General features: G+C 39.3%; 1 protein-coding gene across 2 annotated transcripts in view; it reads right to left on the bottom strand.

The window, feature by feature from the left end:
- CYB5R4 (cytochrome b5 reductase 4) overlaps nucleotides 1–14687 on the bottom strand; it is an 82288-nt gene that overhangs the window by 52767 nt on the left and 14834 nt on the right. For both annotated transcript variants that reach the window (XM_074948051.1, XM_074948052.1), the window contains exons 5-8: nucleotides 10114–10155; nucleotides 5774–5828; nucleotides 4251–4308; nucleotides 4015–4108 (exon numbers count right to left, since the gene is read on the bottom strand). In XM_074948051.1, coding sequence (XP_074804152.1) covers nucleotides 4015–4108; nucleotides 4251–4308; nucleotides 5774–5828; nucleotides 10114–10155 — 249 coding nt within the window. The remainder of the gene's footprint in view (nucleotides 1–4014; nucleotides 4109–4250; nucleotides 4309–5773; nucleotides 5829–10113; nucleotides 10156–14687) is intronic.

Below are 14687 nucleotides of genomic sequence, written 5' to 3'. Positions count from 1 at the left end.
AGAAAAATCCTCCATATCTTTTAGCCCAGAACAATCTCAAACCAAGATCTATTGACACAGTGCAGCCAAGAAGATCTGAGCACCATCATTTCCAGGAGGCGTTGGAAATGTATCGGTCATGCGCTTCGGATGGAAACTGATTCCATCACCAGAGTAGCAATAAGATGGACACCTGAAGGCAAGCGAAAACGAGACCGCCTGAAAACAACATGGCTAAGAGCTGTGGAAGCCAGGCTGGATAAAAATCAATGATTTTGAATGGGGGGGGGGGGGGTGGAGAAAAGGGGAGGGGAATTGATATTTATTTAAATCGGATTTTTTGAAGAAAAACCTTATCTAAAGATAGTTTTAATTAAGATACATTATAGCTCAAAGATATCTCATCATGGAATAGGGATTATATATTCTAATTCTATCGTATGAAACAATATATTAACGTAATGTTTAAGAAAAGTTTTGTAAATGAGTTCCAATACTTCATGGATTAGGGACCCAATCTTATGGTCTTCTGCATAGATTATTTAGGTTAATCTTTCTATCTACCCAATGGGACTCAGTGCTCAGTCTAGAAGATACCATCAGAAATACTGATGATACTAGAAGATACTGCTTAGTTTTGCAGTTCTCAAACTGTGGATTTGTCTCCAGAGATAACATGCTTGTTAACAGCAAAAATGTTTTAAAACAAACATATAGAGGTGAGAAATAATGGACCTCAACCCTATTGTCCCTCTGCAAATTTGTAGTCAATCCCTTACCTCTCTCAAAGTGCAAAGTTTCAAAAAGTTCAATGAATAGAAGATTGTTGGGGGTGGAATAGATCTGAACAAGGAGAAGAAGTCTGGAGATAAATGCAAGAAGGGAGGGACAGGCAGTAGAAACAAAAGTGAAACTGTTTGAGCAGCATATTCCAGAAGGCTTGAGATCTTTCTGCACATAACCGTCACTGATTTGAGATCTATCATACCATTCTCTCACTAGAAGGGAAAATGTATAATGGCAGCAGGCCGTAAAAGAGACCCCGTTGGGGAATATTTTAATGAAGTTCCCCTACCTGTGGGTAGGGCACGCATGCATGTAAAATGCAAACAGTGCAACAAAGAAATGCAAGGCCTGGTTGCCCGCATGAAACAACATCATGAGAAGTGTTCCTTCTCAGGAGGAAACTGCGTTGAAGATGATGAAAGGAACGTGTAGCATCTTCAGGTTGGTAAACTTTTTTATTTCATACTTCTTTCTTAAGGACTGCCTGTCTGCCTTCTGGACTCTTCTTGAATTCTCATGTTTGAGCAAAAAATATAGTTGTTACTCCATGGTACGATCATTTTAGATGCAGTTGTGATACAAAATAAAGAGCTGAAATAAGAAGATCTTCCTTTTACAATTTCACCTTTAAAGTAGTACTGAGTGTCAGTGAATGCAATGAATAACACTAAATGAGCAGTATGGTAATAATAATTAAATAACTGAATTGACTTATTTTGTTGAGGAGAATCCATCCTCAACATGCAGGATTCTGAAGACTATCCACCTTCAAGATCACCATCATTTTCTATTGTTCAGAGTGATCTGCTAATGGTAGTGTTTCAGTCACATCATGTGTGTCACATAGCCACAGTATATCTCCTGTAGCAAAAAGAAAAAAAAAAGCTCAGTCATCCAGAAACCTCCATAGATAAGCTTGTGATAAGAACCAGTAGATTAGAAAAAGAGGTAATTGATGAAAAAATTGCCCAGTTTGTTTATGCAACAAACGCTTCTTTCGTTATGATTGAGAACCCACACTTCATTAACATGGTTCAGTCATTCAGACCAGGATACAGTCCATCCAACAGAGCAGATGTTGCAGGCAAATTGCTGGATAAAGTCTATGAAAGAGAAATTGAGCAGTGTGCAAAAGGCTAGAGGGTGAAATTGTTAATCTGAGTCTTGATGGGTGGAACAATGTCCACAATGATCCTGTTTTATATGCTAGTGTGACAACAGAAGAAGGGAATGTCTTCCTTACAGAAATAATTGATACATCAAGAAATGCACACACAGCAGAATACTTACAAGAAGTAGCAGTAAAAGCTATGACAAACTGAAAAAAAATTCGAATGTCTGGTACGCAGCTTGGTCACAGACAATGATACAAATGGATCCAAGGTGAAACCAAATTTAGAAGAGAGTCCCAAGCTAACAACATACGGTTGCAGTGCATATTTGACGCACCTCCTAGCCAAAGACTTCAGTGTTCCAGAAATAAAGGCTAATGTTGTTGAAATTGCAATATATTTCCGTAACAACCACTTTGCAGCAGCTGCTCTGAAAAAAGTGGGAGGAACCAAGCTAACCCTCCCACAGGACATGGGATGCAACTCAGTAGTGGACTATTTTGAGCACTGTATCAAGAACTGGCCTAATCTGATGACAGTTTGTGAACAAAATCATGAAAAAATAGATGGCACTGTCACAGCCAGGATTCTCAACATTGGGCTTAAGAGACATATTGCACACATGCTGAGTACCCTGAAGTCTATTTCTGTAGCCTTGAACAAAATGCAGGGAAATAGCTGTTTTATTGCTGACGCTATTGAAATTTGGAAGGAACCGAGTGAGATCCTAAAAAGAGAAATATGCAATGACAGAGTTAAATTACAAGCACTAAAAAAAACGAATGGGACAAGCACTATCCCCAGCTCATTTTCTAGCAAATATTCTCAATACTTGGTACCAGGGTCAAACCTTAACTGCTGACGAAGCTATGACATGGACATCCAGCAATCATCCCTCCATAATGCCAACTATAATAAACTTCAGAGCTAAAGGTGAACCATTCAAGAAATATATGTTTGCTGCTGATGTTTTAAAGAAAGTCACACCAGTGAACTGGTGGAAATCACCTAAGCACTTGGATTCAGAGACTGTTGAAGTGATAATCTCACTTTTAACAGCAGTAAGTTCTTCTGCCGGTGTAGAAAGAATATTTTCTTCCTTTGGATTAATTCATTCCAAATTGAGAAATCGTTTGGGACTTGAAAAAGCAGGAAAGCTTGTTTTTCTTTTCCAGATTATGAACAAACAGGAAAGTGAAGGTGAAGATGACTGAGTTAGCTGTGGAAGCCAACATTTTAAGTTTCTCATGTTGACCTGGCTGACATAGTCGATTTAAGTTTGGTTTTTTTTTTTTTTTTTAAATATTTCATTTAACTATTTTAGTTAACACAATTTAAAAAAAAAACAAACCTCATTTTAAAAATCCTGAATGTTTAAATTCAAAAATTCATATGCTTGTTTTGTTAAAATGTTATATGTTGCTTTTGAAGGAAAAAATCCAGAATACATAGCATTGTTGTTTTAATTAAATAAAAATTTAAATGTCTGTCTGGTGATGTTCTCCTCCTAATACAGCATGGCAAGAAAATCCTCCAAATATTAATGATTAACCTGTTGAATTGGAGATAGTTCACCTCCCAATGACTTCATAAATATCTGCTTCAATTACCTTTGGTAAATGAAATAAGCAAACAATCATTCATTTTCTGATATAATTGCAAATTAATCAGAAAAGTTTTCAAAATAAAATCACTTCAAAATGTATAGTGTGTACCTTCTAAAAATAAAACCTACATCTATCTCTGAGTTGTGAAGAATATGTATTAAGGTTATAACAACCAACAAGAATGCACTTTTATGTAGAAATCCATGTTTAATCGAGTCTTCCTGACTAGTGATTTAAATCAATTTGATTTAAATCAAATCCACCCTGGTGGAAACTGAACTGAAAAACCTGGGGCAAAGCTGGGGAACCACTGAAAGACTTGCCAGAAACAGACAGGAGTGGAGGAACTTCGTCACTGTCCTAAATGCCAGAGGCGTAATAGGAACATGATGATGGGAAATGTAGAAGCATAAGATATAAAAATACACAAATGCACTAACTACTGGGGGGGGGGGACATGGGAGGAGTAAAATTAAACTCTCGATAGAATTCAATTTTAATGTTTTCCAAAGCAAAACTAAAGCACTTACCAATATGCAAGAGATAGGAATAATCCCTCAGAATGCTGTCTACTCTCAGTCTACCATCTTGATGGTCAACTATCACCATTTCTGAATTCATCCCCTTATATAGAAAAGGAAATTATTTCAATTTAATTTCAAATACTTTTTGAACATAAGAACAATGCTGAAGAACTCATAGAACATAGTTGGTCATATTCACAGTAAGATTTCATGGTTCTTTTATTTTGATAAAATGCATTTACCTTTTGTTTAGTATATATGACAACAGTGACCAAATGATCTGTTTGGAACCAATCATAGCTGAAAAATAATAAGGAAAAAAAAGGAATTATTCTTGTGGGCAAACAATACATTTAAATGGCAAGAATTTCCAAGCAGACCTTTCTATGAAATAATATACCAATATATATTTTTATATCCTGACGAGAACTCTAAAACTGATTATTTTAAGAAAGATATTCAAACATTAAAAAACGGGAACTCTAGTTATCCATCACTAGTTAGCATACAGTAGTTAATCATATTATTAGAAAGTACGATTAAGCAAGAATGCGTATAAACTTTGTACTAACTGTATGAATGTGTACACAATTGCACATGACTGGTTTAAAGAAACTGGTTATTGATGAAAGACATTTGAGTAAAGTGAGCAGTTCATTCTTTGGATGAACAGAAATCATTTAAGAGGACTCTTTTGGCCATGTAGAATAAATATTACTACTCTCACCCCTATTTTCATTTCCATGGATCCTGTCCCCTTTCTAGGATGGATGTCTCAGTATTCGATATACAATATGTTTAAGTATTAGATATACAGTATTTAAGTTCCAACAGGAATTTGAGTTTAATCTTACATTATTATATTTATCTTTTAGACTAACGGACAAGAAAGCAAAACCCTGAAACTTACTGCAAATGAGAGTGTTTGCAAGTAGATTAGTTCTTTTTGTAGTTTGTCTGAGTTGTCTTCTCTTCCCTATTTACCTCAGTCCCCATACCAAATGATAGGATTCACAACTTATTGCACAAACCCTGAGGTAGACTAGGAAAAGGAGAAAAATTAAGTGGTTGTGGGAATGGAATCAACCCCAACTTGCAAACAGCCCCCTGCAGTCACTGTTCCTTGGGCTTTTAGCAATTAGATCAATGTCATCAGAGTCCCGTTGGCCACTTCTTGTATATTCCATAGTATTCTGTTCCCATTCTACACTAGCGTATATGGAGCCAATCTTCCCTCGTGCCGCAGAACTGCATCAGTACTCCTGCACAGGGAACCTCCACAGCATCATACACTGGTGGGTATACTTCAAAGTGTATTATCCTTACCCATTATCCTTTAAAAAATGTAATATCAGAAAATTCCATACTTTAACAAAATAAATACTGGATACTGTTCAAATGTAGAAAAATTCAAGTAAGTAATATTTATTGCACTGTAGAAAACCACAAATGGGGAGGAATCCTGAATCAAGAACTAACTTTATATTTATATAGGAGGCAGCATAGGGCAGAGGCTAGTGCAAAGTCACTAAATATACATTTTATTCTCCCACATTTCTACGGACTCACTGTGGGACCTCGAGTAAAACATTTAAAGTTAACTGAGCATGAGTTTCCCTATCTGTAAGATGCGATAATGACACCTACCCACCTACATAAAGCACTTTGAGCTCTATGGATTAGTCAGTACTCTGCATTTGCTAACAGTATACACTATTTAATAAAATGTGTAGAAAAAGTGTACTATAAAAATATAGACCAGTACCTTGGAGTCAAATCTTTGGAAGAAGTATCCAATACTTTATTTTTAGGAAGCATGCCTACAAAAAAACCCATCAGAATTTATTAACACATTTGCATTGATATTCACGCATCCAAGAGTGTTAACATCTATTCCTAGTAGGAATGAAATCCAGAAAGTTTTAAAATTAAATGCATGCAATAGCTATAGCTCCTCGATACCTGGTGTTTGCATTTCCATTGGTAATCGGGCAGCCACAAGCTTTTTAACAATTGCCCCCCAAGAAATGAATTCCAAGCCCCCAAAAAATTTTCACTTCACATATACTTCATTTTCATGCAACTGGTACACCACAAAAAACTTTGATGTATGAGCTTCCCACGGAATTGGCATCTGTTTGTGCAATATGGTCTAGGAAACCAGTGGTATGTAATTGTAGCTATATGTATAAGCATATTCTTTAACTGTCTCTTATACTTTACTTTATTTAATTTTCAAAGCATTAGAATGCTAGCCCCAGATAACTTACCCAAACAAGACTTAGACATGTTTAGAGTTCCAAAAATAAAAATAAAATAAAATGTGACTTTCAGGTATGTAACTTAATGTCATACACTAATTCAGCTTTAACATCAGTAAGCCAAGCAGAAACTTTCAGGCATTTTAAATCTTGCTTTACACTAAGCACCTTGCTCAAGATCTTTGTAGTATTCAGCTAGCTGCTTTCATAAACAGCTTTCATTTTAGTGTTTTTCTACTTTTTAATCACAATGACCTTGACCGAAGTCTGAGAAACTAATAGTGAGAACAATCACTGTTCAGTTTGCTTGGAGAGCAACAATACTGATCGCTGACAGAGAGAATAATATTCAGGCAACAATCTGAAATGAGAACATAGGTTAAAGTGATTTGAATTCTCCTTCCTAAACACTGATGCTAAAAAGAAGCTGAACTGCATCATTGTGGGCACGGCGAAAAATGAACAACCTGAAATGTTATGTGGTCCATGACACCAAGTGGAGGGCAGGATTTCTGGTGGAACACTCTAGGCAGAAGGGTTAAAATAGAGTTGGGAAGGAATGGTTATTGCTGTGGATGGCTGGTTATTATCAAAACAAGAGCAAGGATTTTATGTCAGGCAAGACCACTCTCCTGAGTAACCAATGTGATGTTTTCCTAAAATTAGCTTGATGTATAGCCAGTACTGTCTTGCACACTTTCACGATAAGAACAAAGATTACCTTGAACAGAGCATGTTCTGATCTATCATGCATCCCTTTCAGATAGAAGTGCCCATTTTTTTTTATTTCAAAATCAGTTTCAGATGCATTAAAAACAAACCATGTTAACGAGAGATGGTTATGCATAATGGACAAGGATAAGTAACTAGGGAGTGTATTCATTTTCCCATTTAAACCAATCATCAAACAGGTTCTCTAGTTCAACCAGATATTTTGGGCTTGATGCAGAAGTTGTGTGTGTCATGCAGGAGATCAAACTACTAGATCAGGGTAGGCAACCTATGGCATGCATGCCAAAGGCGGCACGCGAGCTGATTTTCAGTGGCACTCACACTGCCCGGGTCCTGGCCACTGGTCTGGGGGGGCTCTGCATTTTAATTTAATTTTAAATCAAGCTTCTTAAACATTTTAAAAACCTTATTTACTTTACATACAACAATAGTTTAGTTATATATTAAAGACTTATAGAAAGAGACCTTCTGAAAACGTTAAAATGTATTACTGGCACGCAAAACCTTAAATTAGAGTGAATAAATGAAGACTCGGCACTCCACTTCTGAAAGGTTGCCGACCTCTGTACTAGATTGTAACTGTCTCTTCTGGCCTTACAAACCTATGACTAACCAAGGAGGGAACACCATGTGCGAAATAAATGCAAATCCTTATGCATTGCTCCTAAATTTGTATATACCATAGGTGATACAGCAGCTGCCAAAGCAGATGGGGCTAAAAAAGAACACTCTTCCAAAAGAAGAGCCACCACCCAGTAAATCTGAGGCTTGCTTCCCAACTGACGCCCTCATGGAAACACTGATACCATATTATTAAAAACTCTGTATTTAACAAGCTATAAATTAGGCGGGGGGCGGGGAAGGGGGAGAAGAATCAAACTCCAGTTAAAGTTAGAAGCATTTCCTACTTAGTTTAGAAATTATATTGTGGTGAGGATTATATATACACACCAGCAAACAAGATAACAATTCTGGTGTGATATTTGTGGGTTCTGTAACTCCATGCATATATAACAAAAATGAATTTGTCTGGATTACAAATGAAGCTACAGCAAGAACAGAACTTTGAAGATGACCTAAAAAAATAAATCATTACCATGTTAATCTTGACCTTTCTAATTATGTTTGTGGAACGCAGTTTTTATCCAAAAGAGTTAAATATCTTACAGTTGAGACTTATTTTAAAAATAGAATTTTCCTTGACAACTCTGCATTTCACATGCTCTAAATTATTCACCCACTTCTATCAAACCCCACTATGCCACATTTGCTAACACTGACTAGTACTCTACGCCACAAGTATTGTAATGTCATTGTCTTCAACGGGCCTATTCATGGCATAAGCTACTTTTCCACATGTATCCGGGTACTGCAATATATGTCGTGTATTAGTGAAGCTGAACCCCTGAATGCCTTAGTGAAGTCATTTGAGATGTCTGGTATGACTTTAACAAGCAACAATTCACAGCTGGCAGAAGGTAGTGCACAGGCAGAAGAGAATTTGGATCACTATAGTTCAGAGGTGGGCAAACTATGGCCCGCGGGACCGTCCTGCCCGGCCCCTGAGCTCCTGGCCGGGGAGGCTAGCCCCCGACCCCTCTCCTGCTGTTCCCTTTCCCCCGCAGCCTCAGTGCGCTGCGCTGCCGGTGCTGTCCTGTCGGGCAGGGCAGCGGCATGGCTGCGAGCTCCTGCCGCTCTGAGCGGCATGGTAAGGGGGCAGGGGGGGTTGGATAAGCGGCAGGGGGTCCTGAGGGGCAGTCAGGGGACAGGAGGTTCTGCGGAGGGGACAGTCAGGGGACAGGGGAGTTGAATAGGGGGTGGGATCCTGGGGGGCGGTTAGGGGCGGGGGTGTGGATGCGGGGTGTGGATAGGGGTTGGGGCAGTCAGGGGACAGGGGGGGTTGGATAGGGGGTGGAAGTCCCAGGAGGCCTGACAGGGGGCGGGGGTGTAGATAGGTGTTGGAGCAGTCAGCGAACAGTGAGCGGGGGGGTTGGATGGGGGTGGGGTCCCAGGGGGCAGTTAGGAGCAGGGGTCCTGGGAGGGGGTGGTCAGGGGACAAGGAGCAGGGGGGGTTGGGAAGTGGGAAGGGGCGTATAGGCGGCAGGGTCCAGGCTGTTTGGGGAGGCACAGCCTTCCCTACCCGGCCCTCCATAAAGTTTTGCAACCCGGATGTGGCCCTCAGGCCAAAAAGTTTGCACACCCCTGCTATAGTTGTACCCAAACCTGATGCTCCAATGAACAAAATGGGACAGGAAGTCTGATGAACTGTTAAAAACGGGACATTTTTCACATGATCACTAAAACTGGGGTTACTCCCTTTTTCCACTTCCAACTTAAAAGTCCAACAGCACTTTGTAACAAGAGTTGTTGATAAACCTTATGTTCCAGACAACTTTTCTGTGTCTCAATAAAACAGGTTCCAAAGACTGTGAATAAACTAATTACAGCAGAATGCATATTGCCTGTTACATTTGCCTACAGAGTCATTGCCTTACCAAACTCATCACTCTGAACTGTTCTGGAATATTGTAAGGCACTTTATAAGACAATATGCAGATAAGAGATGACAAACAGGAGGACAGAGCATCACTAAAGCAGCAAAGCGGGCAGGAGCAGATAAATTGAGATATCAAAGATGAGTTCAGGACTGTATTTTTATAGCTGTACTCAGAATTTTAGAACCCAAAAGTAGATTTCTTTAGGGTGAAACATCTTTCAGTGCTAAATTCACATATCCTACGTAGGATTTTGTGAACTGTAATTCTCACAGTTGTCTCTACCGCAGCAACACCACAGATTGAAATGTATAATGCAGAGTTCACCAGCTAGCAATGGTTTTCAAACTTTTTGTATTGGTGATCCCTTTCAGAAGCAAGCCTCTGAGTGTGATCCCCACTTATAAATTAAAAATTGGGGTGTTAATTTAATGGGGGTTAGGGGCTGTCACCCCCACGGAGCTGATAGCTCACGACCCCCATGTAACCACCTTGTGACCCCCTGAAGGGTTGCGACCCCTAATTTGAGAACCCCTGAACTAGATGTTGCTTCTCCTATTAACTTCTTTGGCTATTCCTTAGTTTAAGCTTCAAATTCTTACCATCTGAAAACTTACCATTTAAGAGTTTCTTCTCTTCAGGTAGAGTGCAGCAAGTCTCTGCAAGGACGCAAGAAAGCCAACAATGACTAAAATACTAGACAGCTACTATGGTTAAGACACAGTACTCAAATATGTTTGACTAAAAAAAGCTCTGGTCATGGAAAAGTAAATAAAAGAGTAAAGAATCAAGTTACAACACAGTATTCAAACAGATTAACCAGAACAACATTTCTCAAAGAAATAAAACAGCCAAAATGAAATGATGCTATTTTATATATTGCATGCAAAACACTATGTTTAGAAGAAAATTAAGGTTTCACAGTCAATCCCTCAAAAGTTAGAAAATGTCAGAATTAAGGTTGCCAGTGTACTGAATGAGACAGATCCCGTGGAAAAAAAATATGTGATCGTGTATTTAAAGACTTTATATAATGCATGTACACAAGGGGACTGAATTATGGTTGCATAGGCAATTGCAGGGAAAGCCCTGGGATGGAGCATATTTAGCACAGATGGAATCTTCAGAGAATTTTGCTGCCAAACTAACAAGGCTCTACTAAACATGCGTGGAATCAAATTTTTTTTGAGGCTTTAACTTGGACATACATGCAGTTTTTCCATGGGAAAAGCAAAAGGCACATCCCTGCCACAAGAGTGACTCCCCTGCCAAATTTCAAGTCCTTGATCCACAGCATGGCAGCACTAGAGCTTCTCAACAAAATAGTGCAAAAATTTATTTGTATCACATGAGACAATGTATTTTTTCCTCTAATTCTCAGAAACAACTTTGCTGAAACTTTCAAAAATGTAAGCGTGAGTCAAACACCTAGCATTGAAAGTTTTAGCCCAAACTGTTAGAGATTGACAAAGTTATAGACAACTGAAAACACTATCTTATAATGGGAAGTGTCAGGCAAGTTAAGTACAGGTTGATAGTGCTGCCTATAATAAAGATACGTATTTGGATTAAACATTCAAATTTACAGTCCTTATTCTAAATCTTTTTAAGGGTGAAATATGATTCCAACATCACAACCTAGAAGACAAGCATTTCACTGCTGAGCACAAGTAGAAAAATGCTCTTTTCACCTAAAAATATTAGGTGAGCTAAACTTAGACAACTGTTTTCCCTATTCATTTACATTTTCACTACATGACAGCTACAGAGACATACTAACAGGTTTCAGAGTAGCAGCTGTGTTAGTCTGTATTCGCAAAAAGAAAAGGAGTACTAGTGGCACCTTAGAGACTAACCAATTTATTTGAGCATAAGCTTTCGTGAGCTACAGCTCACTTCATCAGATGCATTCAGTGGAAAATACACTGAGGCCACTAGTACTCCTTTTCTTTTTGAGAGACATATTAAAAATGTAATGACTTTACAAGTGAAGGATACAAAACAAAATGGTCCAGGTAGGTTCTGGTCAAATATTTGCTCAATCATGACAGACAGTCCATCTTTCATAAAAACAGTATATGTAGTCATCTGTAGAAAGTGTGATCTTTACATTTGGAAAACAAATTTGGTCCTAGAATTCCAGTACTGATTCAAGGATAACGGTGATGTTATTTATATTGTAATAGTTAAGGAATGTTAGGCACTGTAAAATCATATAGTAAGATTGTGAACTCTTCAAGTCAGACTATCTAAAGAAAAATAACTGAAAAGGGAGTGGGGAAGGAGATACAACATAAAAATGGGTCAGGCTGATGACTGGCAAGTGTATTTGATAGTCCCATTTTTAATATATTCAATATTTAATGTATTAAAACTATCCCCAAAGAGCCTATGTAGTAGCATCATTAGTTGGTTTTTCAGAAAAATGAAATACCGACTATTTATCATGACAGTAGCTAAGCACCTCAGGTAATACAATTGGCTTAATCAGGTAATTTGTTAGCTTCTTTGAGAAAATATATCAGACAGACCGCTCAATTTTAAAACAAGTATACTGCTGTTTGGAATTCATGTTTCTGTTTCTCAGTCTGTCAATTTGTCTTCTAGGACCATTCTTCATTATTGCTCTAAAACATTTCAAATGAACTCAAGATTTTCCAAAGTCTTTTATACTTGATATACTTGTTTATTATTTCAAATTAGTTCAGCCATTGTCTGAGTATTCACCCTCTACCCTCTGTCACCCATTTTTCACCATCAAAAGGAAACTGATCAAAACAGCACACAATGTCATCTGAAGATCCTAGACTGAAGTGGGCAAACTTTTTGGCCTGAGGGCCGCATCGGGTTTCTGAAATTGTATGGAGGGCCGGGTAGGGGAGGCTGTGCTTCCTAAACAGCCAGGCATGGCCCAGCCCCCGCCCCCTATCCAACCCCCCCTGCTTCTCACCCCCTGACAGCCCCCCGGTGACCTCTGCCACATCCACCCCCGCTCTCTGTCCCCTGACCGCCCCCGGACTGCCTGCCCCATCCAACCTCCCCTCTCCATCGTGATGGCCCCCAGGACCCCTGCCCCATCCAACCACCCCTTCTCCCTGACAGCCCCCAGAACCCCCACCCCTGACTGCCCCCCGCCGCCCCATCCAACCCCCACTCTCCTTCCTGACTGCCCCTCCCAGACCACTGCTCCCATTCAACCCCCCTGTTCCCCGCCCTCTGACTGCCCCGACCCCCATCCAAACCCCCAGCCCCTGACCATCCCCAAAACTCCCCTGCCCTCTATCCAACCCTGCCCCCCTTGTCCCCTTACTGGTGGCTGTTAGCATGGTTGCACCAGGACAGGCAGCTGCGCAGCACAGAGCACCGAGTCAGGCCGCAGCTCTGCAGCTGCGCTACCCCAGGAGCTCGCAGCCCAGAGCATTGCACCAGTGGTGCAGTGAGCTGAGGGGGAGGGGGAACAGGAGGGGAGGGGCCAGGGGCGAGCCTCCCAGCCAGGAACTCAAGGGCCAGGCAGGACGGCCCCGTGGGCCGGATGTGGCCCATAGGCCGTAGTTTGCCCACCTCTGTCCAATACTAAAGCAAAGTTTCTTGGATGCCACACTATATTTTCTTCTACAACCACTACATATACCACATGTATTGCTATGTAGAACATGCTACCTATAGGTGGTACTACTTTTTTTTTTTTTTTTAAGATGGGAGAGAGAAGTAGTGAAGGAATTTACTAATTCTACAGTATAATTTAATAAATTAGTGCTAATATAGCAATTTCAAGAGCTGGATAAATACTGCAAAAGTGTACTGCTAATTTTAGTTCACATTTTAAATCTAGTTAACTCTCCACCCTGTGTTCTTGCTTTCCAGCAATATTTTAGCAAACATGTTTAATGACAGGTGTGTCTGTGGAAATAGCAAATTTTAAAGTTTATGCTATTCATGGACAGCAAATTTAATTTCCCCTTCCAAGAGCATTTCTAATAGAATGCTGACTCTAATAGATGTTCTGCCAGAGAACAAAATCAGACCAAGGTGATCAAGCAGATCAGATTTCAAATACCTCATGAATTGCTCACAAACAAGCTACACAGCAAGAATTATTCATGAAAATTCAGCAAGTAGTTTCAGTGAATAACTGCAGTCCATTAGCCTGTATTTGTTCATAAGTGTTTAATTTTAAAGAGCAACCTTCGTTAATATGCTAAACGTTATCCCATCTGCGAGTACTCTAACACCCCTTCAGAACTGTGTAATACACACAATAGCTGTCTATTTTATCATTGTCTAGAAAACTGGGATAAAACCAGGACAGACTTTAATATTTGCCCTTTGCTGTCAAGGGCTAGCAGTACTTTCATTACTCATCAAACTGTGATCACAACTGAACTATAAACAGACTAGAAAAATATCACCAACTTCACAATGAAAAGGTTTTTGGCAAGATAATTTTCTCAACTTTATATTAACTTTCAGACACTTTAAGGCCTAAGTTATTCTTGCTAATTTATTAATTGCTGAGAACAGCAAAGTAACCTTTTGCTATGGAATTCTACATTAAATGATTTTTTTCCCCTGAAGGAAATTGCTCCTTCTGAAAAGCTTTTATTTTATATTCACTTTTAAAAAAGAATATTGTCATATTTCAAACGTCAAACATAGCCTTGACTGACGGGTATTTATCAGAGACCCTAATATTATGATTATAAACAGCAGTGGATTGTGGAAAACAGATCTGTTAATGCTACTTACTTGTAGCAATAAACATTCAGCAAATACACCTTGATCCATTTTAAAGTAAAATATTTAACATTTTATTCTTTCAAAGAAATAGACAGACAAGTTAGTCATTTTCATACTACTGGCCCACTGCAAAGTGAAGTCCTGTGTTGCAGATATTGCTAAGAAGGACAAGCTTTCAGCATGCCATGGTGGAGTAAGCAAGGAGAAAAGCCAAACAAACACAGGAAAGAAATGGCACTGGAGCAAACAGATGAGTGGCCACAGCTGTTTAACACAGCGAGCTATCATGCGGTTGATGAACAAAGTTTGTATATCACCCACTGACTGGCTGAAATTCTTGTCAGTTCCAGCTGCATCCCTCCCACTGCAGGGAAGTTTAGATTGTAATCGATTCAATAGATTCCACTGAGGTTGGTTTATTTTTAATTATGTCAATGTACTTCTGAAAAGGTTA

The sequence above is a fragment of the Natator depressus genome, chromosome 3, assembly GCF_965152275.1.
Source record: "Natator depressus isolate rNatDep1 chromosome 3, rNatDep2.hap1, whole genome shotgun sequence".
Lineage (NCBI taxonomy): Eukaryota > Metazoa > Chordata > Testudines > Cheloniidae > Natator > Natator depressus.
This window is presented reverse-complemented; position numbering and strand designations above follow the sequence as displayed.